The 23457-nt window shown below is 46.4% G+C and overlaps 1 protein-coding gene across 2 annotated transcripts in view; it reads left to right on the top strand.

Moving 5' to 3' along the window:
• The window catches only part of KIF6 (kinesin family member 6), a 1127187-nt gene that overhangs the window by 317319 nt on the left and 786411 nt on the right, over nucleotides 1-23457 (top strand). For both annotated transcript variants that reach the window (XM_069236333.1, XM_069236332.1), the window contains exon 7: nucleotides 6598-6804. In XM_069236333.1, the coding sequence (XP_069092434.1) occupies nucleotides 6598-6804 (207 nt within the window). The remainder of the gene's footprint in view (nucleotides 1-6597; nucleotides 6805-23457) is intronic.

Below are 23457 nucleotides of genomic sequence, written 5' to 3'. Positions count from 1 at the left end.
GCCTGATCCACCCCTCACCTTTGTCTTTAAGGCATCCCATTTAGGACTTCCCTTTCTCATCCTTTTCTGCTGCCCCCTGTGATTGTAAAAGGTGACCTCTCCTGTGGGTGTAGTTCACCTTCAGCAGTAGAAGTTGTTCTGTGCTTCAGTTGTTAATGTCTCATGTTTACATGTATTCTTAGTTTTACAGCTTCAAAGGTCAGCCCACCCTCCTGGCCTCCTGGAAGCACCTAACAACTCTTTCCCTCTTCTAGGACTGAGGCTCTCCCACCTTTCCATAAACCTCTGGTTCCTTTCAGTGTTATGCAGTCTTGTTCTCCTTTTGGCATCTCGTTCAAGGGAAGATTTTTCAGTTTTATCTTCTTCTTTCTCTGTAATGTCATCGGTTCAAGAGGGATAGGTCAGACTGGTAAACAACTGGAGGAACTACAATTTTCAACGTTAACTCTCCAGAATCTTGTATTTAAAATGTTTTAAAGCTATGGAGCAGGCTTTTTACTGGTCATTCTCAGCCAGGTCACACTTCGTAAGGAATTTAAATCTTCAGTGGCCAAATCACAGCTGTGACTAAATCCTGCTCCCCCGCCCTCCCAGGGGCAAGAGGAAGACCCCCCCCCCAGGAGCTTTTACCATCTGCCCCAAGCAGGTGGTAAATGTTTGTGGATTTGAGCCTCATGTTACCCTTGGAAGGGAGAAAAGGTGCGGAATTGGGCACAGTATTCCAGATTCCATGTGTTATTCCCCATTCTGGGGCGGGAGTGGGCAATTTGTAATACTTGCCATCTCACAAGAGATACCGCCCGGTATCATGGATTTGCACCCCTAGTTTCTCCCGCAAGTATACTGGGGAGCTTATAAGCACGACATCGATTTCATGCCAGGTGTACAAAGCTTTTTCGAGGTCGCAGACGGTCTGATTTGCAGAACTGGTCTGCTTGCGATCGCAAAAAAGCATTTTTTGGATGTACCAAGCCATATTTGGGATTCGGTAATCTATTATGGAATCGCAAATTGAGTTTGCGATTCTTTATTAGGAAGCGGCATGTTCCTAATACCGAATCCCAGTGGTATGAATGTTTTGCGACCGAAATGCAGTCACAAAACATTTGCATTTTTCCACCAACTTCAAGTTAGTGGTAGCCCATTCTGAAATGGGAAGGGGTCCTCAAGGTACCCTTCCCCCTTTGAGAATGGTCGTAAAAAGATGTTTTAACATTGTCCATGGGACCACCGCCTGCTCTTAAAAAATGAAATGAAAACTTCATTTTGCTTTTTGAAACGCATCTTATTTTCCTTTAAGGAAAACAGGCTGCATTTCAAACAAAAACAAAAAAATCATTGCTTTATTGTAGGGCAAGCTTGGTAGACCGGACACCACGTGACTGCTTCCATCGCCTCTTGGTTTTTGCAGTGCTTCTCATCTCTCTGGTGACTGATCCTGTTTCTTTTATACACCTCTCATTGTGTTATGAATGGAATCGGATAACTCCATGGAGTGATGGATAACACATCTGAATATGAATCTTGAGCATGGCCAGGCTTGGAACTCATAACAGCCCCGGCAAATGTTGTCAGACCAGCCCCAATGGGGTGCATAGCGAACGAACCTAATCACTACACTGGGGCTTGGTGGGGTTCTCTCCACCTCCCTTGCCCCCCACAAGACCATAAAATTTTGGAAAAAAGGGCAATCGTGTTAGTTTTTAAAGTCTAGTAAATGACGACCGTACAGTGCACAAAGATAGTTCAATCGTTACTGGGGCTCTTCAGCGATTCCCTCACCATCACCCTCTGACAGTGCCCCTCATCTCCCATGTCCCATGACCTCCACCCACTTGGAATCGCACAATGGTCCCATGACCCCCCTCTCACATGTACTTCATGTGTTTTATAGCGCCTCTCTTACCAGTGTAGGGTGTTGGAGCACTTTACGTCATACACCCATACCGAGACAATGAATCATGCATGTGTATAGGAAATGTTACCTAAGACAAAGGGGACTCCAAGGTGTAGGATTCACATCAGAGATACTGGTGGCATTTTTAGGAGTGCTTGGCCTGGGGAGCTTAAACTCAGGATTCAGAAAGTAACACAGTGGTTAAGGTTGACTTTACTAAATACAATTTATTTCTACCCCAAAAAAAACTTTTTAGCAAAATTAGGATAATCAAAGACTTGAAAAAAACGTAACTTTGTGACCTGTCCCATGCAGTTTACATACAGCTCTTTGGCAGTTCATACAATTGTGGTTGTAATTTATGAACTGCACAGTAACAAAAGGATCTCTGTGACAAAATCAGAAACCCACTGCGCTACGCACATATAATGCTGTTCTTGATGTGTGTGGTACACGTTCTTTTCAGCTGTCATATTAATCCTCTGAGCTACCTTTAATAAGTCAAAACTGGTTCTCTCTCCAGCAGGTACATTATTCACCAGAGTTATCTTTGCACTTTTATTGTTTCCTGGAAACTGTTAGATATACAAGGAACTCTGCAGTGCTTTTAAAACCGCTGCAGAACTGCCCCCTGTAACAAAAGCCGCCCTCCACCCTTCCAACCTCCCGGGGAAACGCCTGATGCCCGTAGGGCCAGTCCAGCCTTGATCTTGAGATACTAGGTTTGATTGCTGTTTACTCATAGGCGCAGAAACTACGGGTACTGTGGGTGCTGCAGTACCCCCAAAATAAAGAAGCTGGCTTTCAGAAAATGAATGAGCAGTAATGATGGATTTAAAGTTTATCCCGTTGGTGAGGTCAGATTTTAGACTCTGTCTTCTGGCCAATTGCTGATATGGTGTCTGTGAATTACAGTGCGCTACCCCATCATGCTTCAGTAATACATTTGCAACAGTGTGTTCCAAAATGCACCGCCGGCTACGTACCACGCGCTTACCAGTCTCCTGCTGAATGGGCGTGGCTCAGGTGCTATGCTTTCTGTGGACGCTTTATTCTTCACAATCCCTATGACTTCCAAGATGTAACACTGACAGCAGCACCCACACTCTGAAAGTTGTTCCAGTCCCACTCTATTTACTGGAGTAATATTTACCTTATCAACAAATCAGCTTGTCTCTTTGTGTGACGTAGGTCATCTTACCCTTTATTTGAAGGCCTTACAGAAGGTTTGCTTGGGTTATCCATGCAGGCTTCATATGGACCAGTAATCCACTGGGATGGCCACCTCTTAGTTTCTGTTTTATGTGAGCGCGCCAGTGTGGCAGCCATTGTGAAGTCAGGCACATAGACTATCTCAAAATGGCTGCCTTCCCCCGTTTCATTTTGTCCTCTCACCCCTTAGTTGTGAGCACTTAAGACCCAATCACAAGATCCATGTTATCTCTGCAGATAGGTACTGGGGCCAGAATAAATTATTCTGGTTGGTATATCCATATGTGTTACTGGCGATTAAGAGTTATTTCCCCTGAAGCGGGAATAACAAGGGTACCCAGGAATACCAGGCACAACTTTGGGTGTTTTTCACCCCTTTTGGGGGAAATAATGGGTCCAAATCCAGATTTATCACCTGCTTGGAGCAGAGAGTAAATAAATGGATTGGAATCCTTTATGGGTTTGTAGGCCTTTCTCAGTTGTGGAGCAGTGGTCGGGGTGCCGCGATGTCTGGGGGACAGTGGAGGTTTTACTTCAGTTGGGGGTGCCTTATCTCCCGCTTGCTCCCTCATGAAAGTGGTGGGGGAGAGGGGGGGCACAAGAGCCACCTGCAGGCCCTTCAGCTCCACTTGGCATTATCGGGTCCAGAGTTTGCAGACCCATTAATTCCAGGAGGTACTGGGAAACGCATTCTTGCCTGGAGTGGTCCCCACTCCAGGGATACATCTCCAAGCAACTTGTAACGAGGCCCTAACAAGGGAGACCACTGCTGGACTCCCCAGTCGTAAGAGAGGTAGCCTCTCTTATCCCCATTGACCGGGCTAGTCCAGTCTGACATATGGGGAGCGCATGAAAGTTCCATAACATTTGGGGACAAGGACAAAAATACTTTACTCTCAATTCATTGACTAATGTTGGATGGATTAATTACTTATTATGAAGGGGTAATTTATCCAGTGATATTGAACACTAGCATTAATAACTTGAAAATTGGGCAGTACAGCTTGAACACCGACTGAGCCTCAGCCTGTCTTGTTAATATATGCTTTGCCTATTATTTAAAAGAGGAATATAATGAATTATTCACAATATGTTTTGCTGCTTACGTAAATGCATTTCCTCCAGTGAGCAATAATCCTTGTGGGTGCAGCACCACATCCTGCGATCCTGGATTACTTAAAGCGCTTCAATTCAGTAACCGCCTCAAGGCACTCTGAGTTAAGTTCAGCACTCTAGATTATTAGTATAATGAGGAATCCCTCAAAAATTGAAATGATCTTGGTAGGCACATACTCAGAACCTCGGGTAGAGACTTGAAACTTGGCAGCGTAGCCCCGAGGTAATCCCTGGGCCGGATTCCACAGCTTGGAGCTCCTTTTGAATCAAAACTGTCAGTGAGATCACTGATTGCAGTAGTTATTACAAGGAGGTTTTCATCCCAGACGTTGCCACCAAGGTCAAACATTGTTGTCATGTCTGCATCGATCTAACAGTATACGTATAACCACCACCACTTCTTCTATGCCTTGAGTGTCCTGGGCACATGTCATCTGCACAGCAAACACTGTGGCAACAAGAGTAGAGTCTGACGGTCTCTGCATGACCCATGAGGCTTGTCGGGACAGAGGCCCTCAGTTTCTTCCACAGTGACTCCTACAATATGTGACCACAAGAGCGGTGAAGTCGCAACTGCCTTTCACTTATTCAGCTGTGGAACCATGAAATAGAGTGTGTAGTTGTGCCGTCTCTGTACAGACATTGAGACTGGGGAACACACTTCCTGTTCAGCCCCAAGAAACCAGTCCTGAAGAAACGGCTATATCCTTGGCAGTGAGTCTTATTTTCTATTACAGGAAACTAGCAGTGGGTCATATTGTCTACTACAGGAAACTAGCAGTGGGTAATGTCTACTACAGGAAACTAGCAGTGAGTCATATTGTCTACTACAGGAAACTAGCAGTGGGTAATGTCTACTACAAGAAACTAGCAGTGAGTCATATTGTCTACTACAGGAAACTAGCAGGGGGTAATGTCTACTACAAGAAACTAGCAGTGAGTCATATTGTCTACTACAGTAAACTAGCAGTGGGTAATGTCTACTACAGGAAACTAGCAGTGAGTCCTATTGTCTACTACAGGGAACTAGCCGTGGGTAATGTCTACTACAGGAAACTAGCAGTGAGTCCTATTGTCTACTACAGTAAACTAGCAGTGGGTAAAGTCTACTACAGGAAACAAGCAGTGAGTCTTATTGTCTACTATAGGAAACTAGCAGTGGGTAATGTCTACTACAGGAAACTTGCAGTGAGTCCTATTGTCTACTACAGGGAACTAGCCGTGGGTAATGTCTACTACAGGAAACTAGCAGTGAGTCCTATTGTCTACTACAGGAAACTAGCAGTGGGTAATGTCTACTACAGGAAACTAGCAGTGAGTCCTATTGTATACTACAGGAAACTAGCAGTGAGTCTTAGGCCCTCATTACAACCCTGGCGGTCAAAGACCGCCAGGGTTGTTTTGGCGATTGTACCGCCAACAGGCTGGTGGTACAGTTTCCCATATTATGACCGCGGCGGTAGCGCCGCAGTCGCACCGCCGGGACTGGCGGTTTCCTGCCATCGTTGTCCCGGTGGTTATAATCCGCCGGGGCAGCGCAGCGCTGCCCTGGGCATTATGACTCCCCTTCCCGCCAGCCTGTCCATGGCGTTAGAGACCACCATGGAAAGGTTGGCGGGAAGGGGAGTCGCGGGGCCCCCAGGCACAGCCCCACCCTGCTTTTCATAAGCGCGACGGGTGCAACTGCACCCGTCACACGGCCGCAACACCGGCAGCTCCATTAGGAGCCGGCTCCAATGTTACAGCCGACATCCCCGCTGTGCCGGCGGGCGGAAACTCTGTTTGATGTTGTAATGTGGCCGGCGGGATTGCGGCTGCATAGGCGGCTGCTCGGCGGACCAACCTTGGCAGGCGGCCTCTGCCGCCCACCAAGGTTGTAATGAGGGCCTTAATGTCTACTACAGGAAACTAGTAGTGATTAGTGTTGTCTGCTACAGGAAACTGGCAGTGTGTAGTGTTGCCTACTACAGGAAACTAGCAGTGAGTAATATCTGCTGCAGGAAACTAGCAGTGAGTAGTGTTGTCTACTACAGAAAACTAATGGTGAGCAGTGTTGTCTGCTATAACAAACTAGCAGTGACATGTGTTGTCTAATACAGGAAAGCAGCACCCATTGTATACAAGCGTTGTGATGGTTGGTCTCCAAAACAGGGATAACCAAAAGATCAGCAGACTTACCCTCACTCCATTAAAGTTGGCATGTCTTTTTTTTTTTTTTTATACATTTTGCTTGTCATTTTTGGTTTGTTGTTTGTTTGTTGTTTATATTGCTGCGTTTATAATTTTGAAAAGTATTAAATTTGCATGAGTAACAATACTGATAAGAGACAATGAAAACTTTTAATTCATGACTTTCTTCCTTTTCCACCTAGACGCCAATGAACCAAGCCTCAACTCGCTCTCATTGCATCTTCACCATCCACATCTCGAGCAAGGAGCCCGGGTCGGCGACTGTCAGACGCTCCAAGCTACACCTGGTGGATCTGGCTGGCTCAGAGAGAGTGGCCAAAACTGGGGTTGGAGGGCAGCTTTTAACAGAGGCCAAATATATTAACTTGTCACTGCACTACCTGGAACAGGTATGACTGGCGTGGAGTATGTGTCCATCATAAATATTGGCATATTTTGACCCCTGTTCATTTCTCTCAATCTGCAAATCTAGGGCCTGATTTAGAGTTTAGTGGAGAGGAAACGATGTCACAAATGTGACGGCTATCCCGTTTGCCATATTACGAACCCATCCGCCATATTACGATCCCATTATATCGTATGGAGATCGTAATAAGGCGGATGGGATATCCGTCTCCTTTGTATCTGAGTATTCCATCCGCCGAGATCTAAATTGGTCCCCACGTGTTGATAAGGCATTTGCCCCACATACTACACCAAATATACTTGTGTCTGAAACATATCTTAGATTGGGAACCACACACATTTGTCACCATTTATTGAACTATTAAGAAAAACTAATGTGGGCATTTGGTCTTGTGGCTACTGAACACTGGAACCACCTGCCCAATTTCCTAATCCTGGCACTTGACTAAAAGGCATGTGGTTCTAAGCAAAATATGCCCGACATACTGGTATGTGCAACCCCAATATGTTAATACTAAAGTGCTGGTTAATACAACCCACCTCTCCCTCTGTACCTACCACCACATCTGGGTATAGCAGACCTGTGAAAAATACTAGAACACACTAACACATATCATACTAGTATGTGCACCACTGTTTGTTTTTCAAATGCTCCTGCTTATTAAATTGTTCTTATTAAAGCTTTCCGATGTACATTGGTTAAAGGTATGTGCTATATCAACTCCCCGATACATAATTAAGTAATGTAAAAAAGTCATTCGATTTGGCTGTGATTTTCATTTTCAGAAGTCTGTACCAACCTTTCTTATATTCAAACATGTGACTGTGTGGTTACTCTTACACTCAAAGCTAACCTAAACTACCAGACACACCTCTTCTGGGTGAATTAGAACTTCCTGCTAGAAACTGAAGTCCTGATAGTCAGTGGCACAATCAGGGACTTCCTTTCATATGCTTGTTCTAAAACGTCTTTCCGAAATTCAACGTCTTCCACATGTGGAAAGAATTGAGGTGACCTCTTTCTCTTCTTGAAGATCACGGATCTTTAAAGCATGAACTTCAGGTTTCTCTCTTTTAAACAGTCATTAAAAACAGAACCCCGAAGTTCATGATGCATTAAAGATCATTCTTTTCCAAAAGAGTCACTTTGCCAAATGTACTGGAACATTTGTCTTGCCCTGACTTTAATGTTGCATGGTGTACGTGGGTGTCCCAATCAACAAAGGTGGAAATTGCCATTAATCCATGCCAGTCTGCACCACTGTGCCTTTTCCCAAGGAACCTGTTATGAAGTTGCTACAAAGAATTAAGTTCAATATTCTTTGTTACATGTGCAAACATTTTAGGGCTACTCACCTTGGATACTTAAAGACTAAGGGCCCAATTCACAAAGGTGAACTTAGACCAAAAGTCTAAGTTCATGACTTTCGGTATTCACAAAGGTAAGTTACAAGTAGCATTGTTACGTCTGCACTAGGGCAGGGATGTGGAATTTATTACAATATCTACTTGTCCATGGGACAGGTTGCTTCTTAAATCTACTTGTCCTCTAAACAAATCTACTTGTCCCTTTGGAGCCATTTAGTGCGGTGACAAATTATGGCACCAATCTCATTATGTAAGAGCTCAGAAAATAGCCTCTCTGATTATGCCAGGGCTAAAACTATAATAGGGCTTGAGTACTTTGCAATTTCATTCTGTACTATAGCAATTTCCTTATTTTTCCCCCTTTCTGCAGATCTACATACTGGGCCTGGAGGAAGCAGTAAGCAATAGTTCCAAGACTGCAATGTCTGAGTCTGCAAACCTAATAACTTGCATGTTTTAAGGATTTTCACCAGCTCTCCTCTAATCTTTTCTCATACTGAGAAAGGGTGGAAATGTACTCCTGACAAGGGCAGAAGCAGAAGTTCCTCCAGGGTTGAGAACAAAGTAGTTGGAGGGACAGTGAACTTGTAAGCGCTCAATAGATTTTCACATGATCAAATTTACACATGCATATTTGTTCATGCTAAAATACAGTTGACAAATATTTTTCTAGGAGTACGATTTCCTGGTCTACTTCTGTAAGTTTTTGTGAATTCATGAAAGGCACTACTTCAATGACATATACAATGGGTGTGCTTTTGTGATTTACTTTAAGAATTGGGTCCTAATTAGGTCTGGCGTTAACCAAGACATTTTATTTTTATTAAAATTCTATTTCTCTCTCTATCTAACGTCTGGCTTTACTGTAAGTGATCGCATTCTGCTCTTCCACAAGGAGCATATTGGCACACAAAGTAGTTTTGTTACATTCAAAGAACTACCGTGGCAATCAATGGCGTAACAAAACTGGAGGGGACCCCCCTGCAAAGAACATGGAAGGACCCCGTGGATGGGTCCCCCCAGACCGCAGGGGATGCTTGGCTTTTGTTACGCCACTAGGGGCAATGTCTGCTTTTTGGGACCCAAAAATGTTTTTTTTGCTTTTTGCCAGTGTTGGTTACAAGGGTGAGGGCCTGGCAGCTCCCACAACAATAAAGTGTTACAAAAGCCATACCAAAACAAGACAAGTGTTTACAAAACCAAAAGACTCCCAAAAAATGTCAGATTGTTTGGCTTTGCCAGTGCTTGTTAATTTTGATGTTTCCCATAATCTTGTTGAAAATAGTTACACTAATTTTCCATTAGGACTATTTTTTGGAAATGCTAGCATGCATCAACACTTTTTACTAAAATTATGCTTCAAAGAAATAGCACCTAAAATGTCATAGTAACTAAATCATTTTTTTCCTACTTGCATTCTTTTTCTGAACATTTTATTTTGAAAGAAAAGAATCATCATTCTTGCTTACAAGTTTCTGCAAACATTTGCATCCAACCAGAGAGCATTCTGGGAGCATTATACATAGCCTCATATTGTTAAACATTTCAAACATGTATGTTCTCATGTTTATTTACTGGAGCCACTGTCAGTAGTGCAGTGTGGCCTTAAAAGGTTTATTTACAGTGCTGACTCTAATAGTGAAGGCTTTTGATTAATGAACCATAAATACAAGTTCAAACAGCATTAACATTCGGACACACATTACCACAAGTGCAGACAGTTCCCTTCTCTGTAAACTGGCGGCCAAAGGGTTTGTGTTGCAGGGGGTGGGGCCTACTTGTCCCAGGACAAAATAAACATGAAGACTTGTTGCCCTTGACCCCAAACAATATGTCCCGGGCATCTTCCACATCCCCAGTGCAGAGATTCTCGTAACTTACCTCTGTGAATACCGAAAGTCATGAACTTAGACTTTTGGTCTAAGTTTACCTTTGTGAATCAGGCCCTAAGTTAGTTTGCTTTGTACACCAGTGTGTACCCACTCACAGACGGATCTGCCAGTCTAAATTCAAGAGAATCCATCAAGGAGATACACTGTCATGGTGCTATAGTCCTGCTTCTGCAATTACTTGAATGTAGATTTGAGATGCCATCCAGGTTACTGCAAAATGTTCCATTTGGATTTTTTTGACTTGCTCAAATACATCACAACTGTCAAACAGTGCAGATGTAAAATTCAACAATTAAGACACCATTGTTTGCTTCCATAGACAGGATTACATTTGTTTTTGCAGACACACACATTGTGTGTTATTCAGTCATCCTGCAGTTGGGTGCACTGATAATAGGTGAAATCAGGAAAACAGCATAATCCTTTGTCCTTTCTGAGAGCCATTTCACACCTATATGGCAGAGCAGTGGAGTGTAATTAGTGTCAGTGTAGAGCAGAGGGTGTGACCAAACCACCCTGGATTGACGCATAAATAGCCACATTTTTAGAAAACATATGTTTCACATAGTTCACAAACCTGCTTGTTCTTTAACGCATTACATTTTGAATAAATATTGCAACTGTGTCCAGATGTTTTTTCTAGACCCCCCCCCCCAATGCCAGCTTATAGAAAATATGGCTTTTACTCCTAATCATGCCTCCACAAGGCAAAATGTATAGTGAGATAGTATTTTGAATCGTGGCACTATAAATGGATGCCAATTCGTCCATCTTGTAGGAAAGTACCCTATTTCTTGGCTTGGTTACCCCCATTTTCTGCCTGATGTCAGTTTGTTTGACTGTGTTCACTGGGATCCTGCTAATCAGGACCCCAGTGATTATGCTTTCTTCCTTTAAACTTGGTTACTTGAACCACATACACCCCATTTGGCTTACTGGTGCCCCCGTGTAAGTCCCTAGTATATGGTACCCAGGTACCCCGGGCATTGGGGTACGAGGGAATCCCCATGGGCTGCAGCATGTATTATGCCACCTATGGGGAGCCCATGCAAAGTGTATCTGCAGGCCTGCCATTGCAGCCTGCGTGAAAGGATGTTTTTCACTGCAGTTCACTGCAAGTCACCCCTATGGTAGGCCCTCCTAGCCCAGAGGGCAGGGTGCAAGTACCTGTGCGTGAGGGCACCCCTGCACTAGCAGAGGTGCCCCCACAAACTCCATTTCCATTTTCCTGGACTTTGTGAGTGCAGGGATGCTATTTTATGCGTGTACTGGACAAAGGCCACTACCTATATCCAGGTACATAATGGTAACTCTGAACCTAGGCATGTTTGGTATCAAACATGTCGGACTCATACCCCAACACTGTTGCCAGTATTGGAAGTATGATTCCATGCACTCTGGGGGCTCCTTAGAGGACCCCTAACATTGCTTCTATCAGCCTTTTGGGGGTTTTCGGGCAGCCCAAGCTGTTACCACCCCTCAGAAAGGTTTATGCCCTCCTGCTGCTTGAACAGCTCAAACCCAGGAAGGCAGAAGAAAGGATTTCCTTTGGGAGAGAGGGGGTAACACCCTCTAACTTTGGAAACAGGTGTTACATGGCTTGGGATGGGTAGCCTCCCCAAGTCACCAGTATGCTTTGAAGGGCACATTTGGTGCCCTCCGTGCATTAACCAGTCTACGCCGGTTCAGGTACCCCCAGTCCCTGCTCTAAGCGAAATTGGACAATGGAAAGGGGCGTGACCACCAGGGGTGGTGCTCAGAGCTCCTCCAGAGGGTCCCTGGGTTCTGCCATCTTGAATCCAAGGTGGGCAGGGACCTCTGGGAGCATCTGAGTGGCCAGATCAGGCAGGTGACGTCAGAGCCCCCTCCTGATAGGTGGTCACCTGGCTAGGTGATCAACCCCCTTTCAGGGCTATTTAGGGTCTTCCTCTCAGGTGGGTCCTCAGATTCAGCTTGCAAGATGCCAGCAGGACTCCTCTGCTTCAACCTCTAGCCACTGGAACTGCAACTGGACCCTCCAGGAACCGACAATCTGTATCCACGACAAAGCCCCCGCTTGCAACATTGTTTCCACGCTCCGTCCAGCTTCTGCAATATTTCCCTGGCTGTGCATCCTCTGAAGGTGGCAAGTCTTCAGTTTGCATGAGAAGGAAGAAGAAATCTCCCTTGGAGTCACTCCCCTGCATCCGCAGGCACCAACTTCAACGACGACCGGCTGTGTGGATCTCCTCTCATCCTCATCTGCGTGGATCCTGCATCACGGGTGGTGGTCCGGAATAGTCCTTGGTGCTCTCTGCCAGCTGTCCAGCTTTGGTGTGGGTAAGCCCTTGCCTTCCCACGCAGGACAGTACCCCCGTGCACCACATCTCTTGCAGCTAGCAAGGCTTGTTGGCATCTCCTCCAAGGGATATTCAGGCTCCGTGTATCCCCAGCCCCAGCACTTCCTGTGATGCACAGCCCACTGCGTGCTTCTCCTGCTTTGAGGACCCTTCTCTAGTTGTGCCGCGTGGGCTCCTCTGCGACTCCTGGTTCCTCTTCCAGTGGGTCTCCTGTGGGGGCTGCCTTTTCTTCTGTAGACTCTCTGCCTTGCTGAGGGTCCACCCAGGACTCCCCTAGTGGGTTTAGTCCTCCTGGACCTTGCTGGTCCCCGGCAGCTCCACTTTTGTTTCACTGCGACTTCTGCCTTTGCCAAGGCTTGTTTTGGGCTTTTCCACGCCACTGACCGACTGCAATCATCCATCCAGCGTGGGACATTTCCTGCATCCTCCAGGACCTCTTCTCCCGCTCTAAGGCTGCATTGCTGACCATCTTCATCCTACCGTCAACCAACTCCTGCAGCCACAGACAGGTGTATAGTGGTTGCTGCCACCACCGGACATTTCTGCGACTTCTGGACTTGGTCCCCTTCTTCCACTGGTGGTCTTCTTCAGGAATCCACTGCTAGTTTCTTGCAGTCTTGTCTGGGTGTTGCATTGTCTTCTTTTTAGTCCTTTTGGGTGGTTTGGGGGAAAATCCAGTATCTTACTCCTTTCTTCCTGGTCGCTTGGGGGCACTGTGGTACTTACATTTGGGGTTTTCTATTTCCTCCAGCTCCCCTCTACACATCACACTTACCTAGGTGGGGGTCCTGCATTCGCATTCCATTTTTTTAGTAAATGGTTTGGGCTCCCCTGGGTCACTATTGTCTATTGCTATTTGCACTGTTTTCTATTGCTGCTTATTCCTATTTCTGATTACTAGTGTACATATCTAGTGTGTTACTTACCTCCTATTGGAGGGTTACCTCTCTAGTACTTTTTGATAATTTTGTCACTAAAATAAAGTACCTTTATTTTTGTACCACTGAGTATTTTCTTTCATGTGTGTGAGTACTGTGTGACTACAGTGGTATTGCATGAGCTTTGCATGTCTCCTAGATAAGCCTTGGCTGCTCATCCTCAAGTACCTCTAGAGAGCCCTGGCTTCTAGGCACTGCCTACACTCACTGAGAGGGGATACCTGGTGTAAGGTGTACGTACCTTAGGCACCCACCACACACCAGGCCAACCACCTCCACATATTTAGCATGCTTCACTTTTGCCCATTGTTATGTTATCAGTGTTTTTATAGCGTGCTAATCACCCGTGAGGATATCCAGGTGTTCTGCATCCGGTGTGTGAGGTCAGCCTCGGGGTGTACTTGAAGAGTGAGGTCTTCAACTTCTTGTGGAAGTCAGGAAGAGAGGAGGAGGCTCGGATGTTTTGTGGGAGGTTGTTTCAGGCTTTAGGAGCCAGGTATGAGAAAGCATAACCCCTTGCTCTGCTTTTGTGTCTGTGTGAGGTGTGTGCTGCTGGGAGACTGGCAGAGTGGAGGCTTCTGGCAAGTTTGTGGAAATGAATGGGGCTGTTTAGGTAGGCAGGACATGAGTTGCAGAGTGCTTTGTAGGTGTGAGGGAGGAGTATGAAGTGTGCGCGCTTGTGTATCGAGAGCCGTTGTAGTTCCGTAAAGTGTGGCGTGATGTAGGCTTGCTGTGGGAAGTTGAGAACTAGTCCGGCTGCTGCGTTTTGTATGGTCTGCTGTCTTCATGTGAGGTGATTGGTTATCCCTGCGTTTGGAGTGTTCCCATAGTGCAGTCTGTTGGTGATGAGGGCATGGTTGATCGTTTTCCTAGTATTGTCTAGTAGCGACTTGAAGATTTTCTTCAGCATCCTTAGGTTTTTGAAGCAGGACGAGGACATTGCATTGAACTTCGACATCCAGGTTCAATTTGTTGTCTGATGATTCTGAGGTTTCTTGTTTGTGAGCAAATCATGGGGGTGGGTCCAAAGTCTGTGGACCACCAAGTAGAGTCCTATGGCAAGGCATCTTTCCTGAAGACCACCACTTCAGTTTTGCCTGAGTTCAGTTTGAGGCAGTTGACTTTGATTCAGGTGGCTACTTTGATCATGCATGTGGTGAACTTGCTCTGGGTGTTTTGTACAACAGGAACAGTATCAGCTGGGTGTCATTAGCATCTGTGAGGATATGTATGTTGTGTGCCCGCATGAGGTCAACCAGTGAAGTCATGTGGATGTTGAAGAGCATCAGGCTGAGCGAGGAGCCCTGTGGAAATCCAGATTAGTTCTTGTGCTTCGTACGAATAGGGGAGCATGTTGACAGCTTTTGTTCTGCTGAGGAGAAGGAGCAGACCCAGTCAGGGCGTGCCTGTGGATGCCTGCTTGGTGAATTCGTCCGATTGGAATGGGATGGGAGACTGTCGCAGGTTGCTGATAGGTCTAGGAGGATGAGGGCTGCGTTTTTCACCCTGCAGAGAATCTTCCAGCTGTCATCTGTTGCTACTATGTGGACAGTTTCTGTGCTGTGGTTGGGTCTAAATCATGATTGTGTGGCGTCTAGTAGCTGGTGATTGGGGGGTAGCAAGAGAGGTGTTTGTTGATGGCTTTTTCCTAGACCTTGGCTGGGTAGGTAAAGAGGGGTATTGGTTGGAAGGTGGCAAGTTTGGTTGGGTTGGCTGAGTATTCTTTAAGGAGGGCATTAACTGGTGCATGTGTCCATGATTCTGGAAAGGAGGCAGTACTGATGGAGTTGTTGAGGATGGGGCTGAGGGCCTTGCTGAAAGTGATCGCTCTCCGTTGTCAAAGGCGTGATGCGGGCTGGAATAGGCCAGGGCCTTGAAGTGTATGGTCTTCATGATTGTTGTTGTTTTCTCGGTGCTGATGGTGCTGACGTGGTCCCATGTGCTGATTGTGTTGCCTTCGTTCATCACTGGGAGACTTCAGGACAGACTCAGAGGGTTCAGTTGCAGGCAAAGTTGCTGCATATGGTTGTGATCTTTCTGCAAAAAAAGTTTGATAGGTCGTTGCACACATCTTGTGATGGTCTGATGTTGCCAGTAGCAGCTGTGGGTGTGGTGAAGTCCTTGATGACTGTGAAGATTTCTTTGCCGCTGTTAGAGCTGGTGTTTATTCATTTGACTACGCCCTTCCTCTTAGTTTCTCATTTTAGCATATGGTACCTTGTCTGGGTAGCTTTAAAATGGTATTTTTCCACTTCCCCTTTGCTGATTCTCCACATCTGTTCCAGTTGTTTGCAGTGTTGCGTTGTCATTTTAAGGTCTTTGATGTACTAACTGACTTGTGTTCTAGTTTTTGCTGTGTGGCTTTTTTTTTCTTGTGGGCCAGAGTGTTGACGTAGTTGGTGATCCACTTGTTGAAGGTTTTGATGTTGCGTGCCAGGACACCCATGAGTTTCTGTTTGTCCTCATAGAGGGCGGTCCTCTAATCCACCTGTTAGGTTGTTTCAGAGGTGGGCTGCTGGGCCATCGTGGGGGTTCTTCTGTGTTGATGGATGTTGATTGTGAAACTTACTATGGCGTGGTCTGTCCAGGTGACAAAGTTGATGGTGATGTTGCAAAAGGATGTGAAGATGGGATTTAGAGTGTGTCTGGCGGTGTGAATGAGCTCCGTAATGCATCGGATTAGTCCCAGATTTTCAAGGCTGTCAAAAAGAATTGGGGTCTAGTCTTTAAGATGGAAATTGAGGCCTCCTAAGAGGTTGAAAGTGCTGGAGTCAATGACTACATGGCATGAAGTACATGATGTTGTTTGAGGAGTTGATTTAGGGCCCGGTAGATGGTTGACTACAGTTCCACACAGGGTGAAATTTACTGTGATTTGTACTTTAAAGTTGAGATGCTGTAGTGTGTTCCAGGTTCAGCGAACAGGTGCAGATGAAGATGTCTTTGTAGATGATAATTCCTCCTACAGGCATGTGTATGTGCTCTTGACTGATTATCTTGTTTCTGGCAGAGATTGCAGTAGTGATGTCTGGCAATGATGCTGATGTCAGCCGTGTTTCTAAGAGGAAGAGGTCAGGGCACCGTCATCCAGCAGGTCACAGATCTATGTGGTTTGATTGCTGAGTGAGTGGGTGTTGAAAATGCATGCTATTGGTGTGTGAGGGGTGTGGGTATGTTTGTTGGTAGGTGTTTTAAGTGTGTGGGGTGGGCGATTGTGTTTTTGGTTGGTGTTGCGGGAGAGGCGTTGCAGGTGAAGTGGCAGAGGTTGTAGGTGAAGACTTTGTGTTGCGTGGTGCGGAGTGCCAGCAGAGGGTGGTGGGATGTCTGGAGTTCATGGACCGCAGGAGAGCGTGGGGTAGTGGTAGGCCAGGGGCAGGGTTTCTGGTGCTAGGCACGGTCCTGACACATTTAGAATTTGGACCAGTGCACCTGGGCACTGTCAGTGACCTGGACAAAGAGGGCATAAAAGAGCTGAGATTGGATCATTATTTCAAAGCTGTTCAGAACAGGGTTTCCCAAATAAATAATATTTTGACCAGGACTCCCAAAATCCTTAAGATGTCCCTGTTTTGAATGTGAAAAGTGGGTCTTTTGAAAACTTCTCATTGAAGAAAAATGTTTGTATGAACTAACAAATTCTACAAACTCTATAAATTCTTCTAAACCTATATGTGGTTTAATTCTAGTAAGATGGCCCAATAAAGTAAAACAGCTCATATCTGCCATGTTCTTCTAAGAGTGATAATAAACATTGCAGCATAGCTCTGTCTGTTTCAGAAGGTTGTGGTACCCAAACTAAAATCTGAGCCCTTGTTTTCAATGCAGATGCCACAAACAAATTGCTCTTCTGTTGGGATAAGAGCCTTAAGATTCTCTTGCAGGTGTTGCCCTTGCTGGTTGTCCGGCCAGTTCTCTGGAGCCTGCACAACTCATCAGCGGATAGGCAATTCTTGTAAGGAGTATACAGTGCATTGCCTCTGTCCCTAGACGTGCAGAAGCCAGGTATTGCTGCGATCTCACTGAAATGCCACGGGCTTTCTTTTTAGGTGGATTGCAGGATCAAACAATCAAGACTTATTTTTGGAGGATGGTGCAAAGGAGAACAGCCAGTTAAAGCTGCACATGTATAATGTAAAATAAATGGATGTCCCAAGTGTATTCTATTAAAAACAGCAGTATGCTCCCTCCCTCTTGTGGTTAAAAGGCTCCCTTGAGCTGACGGCTCACCTGGGATGCACCTGTGAGCCTGTGGAGTGGGACTGTGACCTGTGAAACTAGAGCCACATGCCCGAAACCTCAGGTGACTTCTCTGCTCTCTACTACTTCTGCTCTCTACTGATGAAGGGCTAAACCCAAAAACACCTGTCTGGGGACAACAGCATTACCAGCGCCAACTTTAATGAAAAACTACAGCAACTTTGAAGTAATTGTACTGCATGTAACTGAATGCTATGGGGTGAACTGTGCTAGGATGAGAGGCAGTGTGCTCCCTCCCTCTTGCTATTAAAATCAGTGGTGAATGCTGTTATTATTAACAAATTACATTTAGAAACTTGAAAAAGGTTTATGACACCAGCAACGCTTGACCATGCATCCTGGTTGGAATGTAACGGAACAAGACTCAAGACTTTGGGCCTGATTTAGATCTTGGCGGTGCTCCCGCCAAAACGCTGCGGCAGCGGGCCAGAAAAGACTGTCAAGTCGACGCATTCTCACCCACCGTATTTAGATGTATTGCAGCTGTGCCACCGACTGCCATGACAGAGTACTCTTCATAGCCGTCAGGCAGGCGGGTGTAGGAGGCTGGCCTGGTTTGTAGTATATACCTATGGTACTTACACCTTATACAGAGTCCAGTTATCCCTTATTAGTGAAATGTAGTCAGTGTCTAGAAGCCAGGCTCTCTAGAGGTAGTGTGGATGAGCAGCCAAGGACTAACTAGTAGACATGCAAAGTTCATGCAATACCACTGTAGTCACACAGTACTCACAAAAGTACTTTATTTTGGTGACACAAATGCCAAAAATACCATAGAGACTATACTCCCTTAGGAGGTACGTAATACAAAAATTATATTCGCTAGTATGCAGAAATAGGTTAGAAAACAGTGCAATTAGCGAAAATCACAATAGTTAGAAATGGGCCTGGGGGAACACAAACCATATACTAAGAAAGTGGAATGCGAATGTCGGTTTCCCACCTAGGCAAGTGTAGTGTGTAGAGGGGCGCTGGGAGTATTAGAAAACACCAAAGGTAAGTAATAGAACTCACCCCAGAGCCCAGGAAAGCAGGAGTAAGTCACAGTAACTTTCCTAGAACACACAAGAACATGATAAAGAAGATTATGCAAGAACCAGAAGAGATTGCAAGACACCAACAGTGGATTCCTGGAACAGAAGACCTGTGGAAGAAGGGGACCAAGTCCAAGAAACACAGAAGAGTCAAGGGAGAACAGGAGCCCCTGATAACCCGGATGATGGTGCAAAAGAAGAACCACCGGTGAAGAACAGTCCGTACTGCACCCAAGAAGATGTATGCGGGTTCCTGGTTAGTGCAGATGATGTCCCACACCGATGGAAGATTGCAGTCTGGTTTGCGTTGCTGAATTCCGCCAACAATCCTTGGAACCCGCAAAGCTCGTGGTTAGCGGAAAATGGCACTGCCTGGGACCCGGAGGGACCTGGTGGATTCTACCCGGGTGGGGCAGTCAGTGGGGGCTCTCAGCAACTCGAAGCGCCCACGGAAGACCTGCAGCTCGCACAGGAGCCCCACAGCACGGGGACAAAAAAGGTACAAAAGGAGGCCCACGCAGCACTACAACAAAGGATCGCACAGCGCCAGAGAACCACTCAAGAAGATGTGCGTCCCAGGATAGAGTGCTGGGGGCCGGAGGTGCACAACGAACTCCGTGGAAGGATGCCAACAAGCCTTGGCAACTGCAGAACACGCGGTGCATAGGGGTACTGTCTTGCATGGGGAGGAAAGCTTTTACCTCCACCAAAGTTGGGCAGTAGGACATCAGGACCGTCGGGACCACTTCAGTCCACCACCCGTGATGCAGGATCCACGCAGCTCAGCAGGCGAGGGGATTCACGCAGCCGGTCGTCGTTGCAGTAGGTGCCGGCAGAGGAATGACTCCTTCACTCCAAGGGAGATTCCTTCGTTCTTCTGGTGCAGGCTGAAGACAGGCTGAGGATGCACGACTGGGAAACAGTTAAAGTTGCTGGCAGGAGCTGAAGATACAATGTTGCAGAAGGCTGCTTGCTTCTTTGTTGCAGTTTGTAGGGCTCCTGGAGGGTCGAGATACAGATTCTTCGGTGAGAAGGTGAAGTAAAGGATGCAGAGGATTCCTGCTGGAGTCTTGCAATCCGAATCTGAAGAACCACCCAAGAGAGAGACCCTATATAGCCCTGAAAGGGGGATTGGTCAGCTAAACAAGTAAGCACCAATTAGGGGAGGGCTCTGACGTCACCTGCTGGCACTGGCTACTGAGATGCTCCCAGAATGCCCTGCCAACTTGGAATCCAAGATGACAAACCCCAGGGGACCTCTGGAGGAGCTCTGAGCACCACCCCTGGGGTGGTGATGGACAGGGGAGTGGTCAAGCCCCTTTCCTTTGACAAGTTTCATGCCAGAGTAGGGAATCGGGGTCCCTGAACCGGTGTAGCCTGGATTATGCAAGGAGGGTACCAAATGTGCCCTTCAAAGCATTTCCAGTGGCTTGGGGAGGCTACCCCTCCTAAGCCTGTAACACCTAACACCCCTCCCAAAGGAAATCCTTTGTTCTGCCTTCCTGGGCTTGAGCTGCTCAAGCAACAGGAGGGCAGAAACCTGTCTGAGAGGTGGCAGCAGCTGGGGCTGCCTGGAAAACCTCGGAAGGCTGTAATGGCAATACTGGGGATCAGGAGCCCCCAGAGTGCATGGAATCATGCAACCAATGTTTGCAGAAGCATGGGGGTATGATTCCTACATGTTTGATACCAAATATGCCTATGTTCGGAGTTACCATTATGTAGCTGGACATAGGTAGTGACCTTTGTCCAGTATACGTGTAAAATGGTGTCCCCACACTCACCAAGTCCGGGAAAATGGGTACTGGATGTCATGGGGCCACCTCTGCTAGTGCAGTGGTGCCCTCACACACAGGTATCCTGCACCTTGCCCCCAGAGCTGGAGGGCTTGCAATAGGGGTGACTTATAAGTGACCTTGTGCAGTGTAACTGGCAGGGAAAGGGTGCATGGGCTCCCTATGGGTGGCAAAAGAAATGCTGCAGCCCATAGGGATCCCCTGGAACCCCAATGCCCTGGTTACCTAGGTACCATATACTAGGGACTTATAAGGAGGCACCAGTATGCCAATTTTGGGTGAAATACTGGGTTACCAGTATGCAACAACAAACTTTAGAGGAAAGAGAGCATAATCACTGGGGTCCTGGTTAACAGGATCCAAGTGAACACAGTCAAGCAACCTGACAGGCAGAAAATAGGGGTAACCATGGCAAAAAGAGGGAACTTTCCTACAGCTGGCTTCCACCGGCCATATCTAGATGTTACAGTCCTGCAGGCGGTGTACTGCCAGAGGGAGGACATTGCTGGACAGAATGCACATCAGCCAATGGCAGTGGCCGCAGAATGGAGTTAATTCACACATACTACCCGTGACATATGTGTTCCCCTGCATCACACACAACACACCACATACACCGCATTATCCATTGTCATTTCACCACAACCCAAGCACGTACATGCCGCAAACACAACTACACATACTGAGTCACACACACAACTCAATGCACAACATGACAGGTATAGATCCTCTTGCAATGTGCATACATGGACACAGTTCACAAGTGTGATCGTACCGTCATTGTGGTGCCAGCTTTCATTTGGCAATTAATACTGATGACGTAATGACAGTTGTGGTTGTGTGTAATATATGTTGTGCACCAGCTTTGGGTGTGAAGAAATTGATGTACCTGAATGTTGGCTTCCTTTAGAGCAGGGATACACAAAGTACGGCCCGCAGGCCTCATGCGGCCCCTGTGGCCTTAACATGCGGCCCCTAGGGCAACAGGAGCACTGGGCAGCTGTTTGCTCGACTCCGCACTAACAAAAATATTAAATACACACACAATAAATATACACACAATCATTTATTTCAAACTTACTTGGTGTTAAAGAAAGGAAGTAACTAGGGACTCCTGCACTTAACTTTAGAAACGCCTTCATTTCTAAAGACATCTTGCAGCATAAGTGTAAAACTAAGACAGTTTCTTCAAAATTAAAAAGTGTATTTAGTTAAGATGCAGAACCTTTTAGTCTTAGTACAATTTATTTTTATCAGTGCATTGAGATGTATTCATTTAAAAGTGATAGTTTCCAAACATAAATTTGGAAACATAAATTTGGAAACATTAATTATTTCCCTTACCCTGAGAACACCGCCAAAAGTAAATGAAAGAGGCTAGTCACTTGGTATGTGCACTTTATGGGTGGCCTGGGTTCCTATCATACATAAACAACATTATAGTTTATTAAATCCAACAAACAGCAGGTTTTGTGCAGTGAACACCATGAATCATGTATTTTGAGGTCATCTTAAATGTGATAATGCCGAAAAAGGAGGGAAAGTGAGACTAAACAATTGCCTAGGATCACACAATTTGGAAAAGTGGGTAAGCCGGGATTAATTCCAGGTTTTCTGTTTTCCCATTGTTTATTTCAGCCACTTAGATGTATATCCTTTGCTTCCCCTACACCTACCTTGCCACCAATCCCCCTAGCCACCCCACCCGACCGCCACTGCCCTGGCATCAATGCGGCCCCCAGGCACGTCACAGACCAAACTTTTTGGCCCCTGGGAAAATGTCTACGAGTACCCATGCGCTAGAGTGAGGAGTAACACGTTGGGACAGTTCAGGCCCTCAGTGGACGAGCATCCAAGATGGAGTCGCTCCTCAGCAGCCTCTTGTGAGCATAGATTGGAGATTTGCTGTGACGCCCAAATAATGTTTTCCAGGAGTTTCTGGAGTGGGTGGTGGGAGGAGCACAAGCGCTGCCCGCTCGTGCGGGACCCCACACCTACCAGAGCCCCGCGGAGCTCCAGCAATGAATAACCACCCTTATTTGTGTTTCCGAGTAAACAGTTTGCCTTTTGCTATTGCATTCTTTATTTTGGAGCCTGACTAGCAGAAATGTTTCTCTTCCCACAGAAGTGTGGTAACCCACGCTGTGGAATGGACCTCAAGGGGTTCTTACACCCGCTCTTGGGACCTTCCTTGGTTCACATGGCCTTGTCATGGAGGCGCGCGTGGCGCGCTCCACCAGAGGTTCAGAGGTTGGCGTGGGGCCCGGCCAGCAGTCCATACAGATCTTTTATTGTGCAGCAAGCGAACAACAACGAGTTTCATCGCATGTGTTGCGAGTTTGGCTCAGCTGGGTGCCGTGGGAGGGGCTGTTTTCGCAAATGATGGAGAGGAATATGTTCGACCCCTCCGGAGAGGGGGTGGAATAGCAAGATGGCCGCTGTCCGTGCCAGATGTTGGACCTCCTCCTCCTCATACCCTCCTATTCAGAGGAGATGTTTCCACACAGCTCTTTCCACTCTCGAGACACGTTGGATACACCTCACACTTTGAAGCCCCACACACAGGACTCCGGAGTAGATGGTGCCCACCTTGTTTAACGGTGACTTGCTGCTGGACTGAGGCCATATTTGAAGAAGCACTTGTGCTCCGGGTTTGCACAGTGAATGTTTGCAGCGAGGCCCTGCTTCATGTGCTCCTTGACTGTCTGACTCTAGGGTTACCATCGCCCCGACAGAGGAGTACCGGCCACTTGTTGTCTCAGGAGTCTGCCTGTGCTCTGGCCACGATACTACATGTGATGTTAAACAAAATGGCCTATATTGATCTGTAACATTACTTTTCTGGGTTTGTTCATTTGAATGATCACTTATGGATCATTAACACTGCTCTAGAGCACATTTAAAAGTGCTTTCTATTTAATTTTGCTGTTTGAAGTATGTACAGATAAGGCCTAAAAATAAATACCAGCTTTAGGTGATTTTGCGGTCAGGTGGCATCTCTTCAGACATTAAC

The sequence above is a fragment of the Pleurodeles waltl genome, chromosome 5, assembly GCF_031143425.1.
Source record: "Pleurodeles waltl isolate 20211129_DDA chromosome 5, aPleWal1.hap1.20221129, whole genome shotgun sequence".
Classification (NCBI taxonomy): Eukaryota; Metazoa; Chordata; class Amphibia; order Caudata; family Salamandridae; genus Pleurodeles; species Pleurodeles waltl.
The sequence above is the reverse complement of the archived record's forward strand: the minus strand, read 5'-3'. Positions and strand labels throughout refer to the sequence as shown.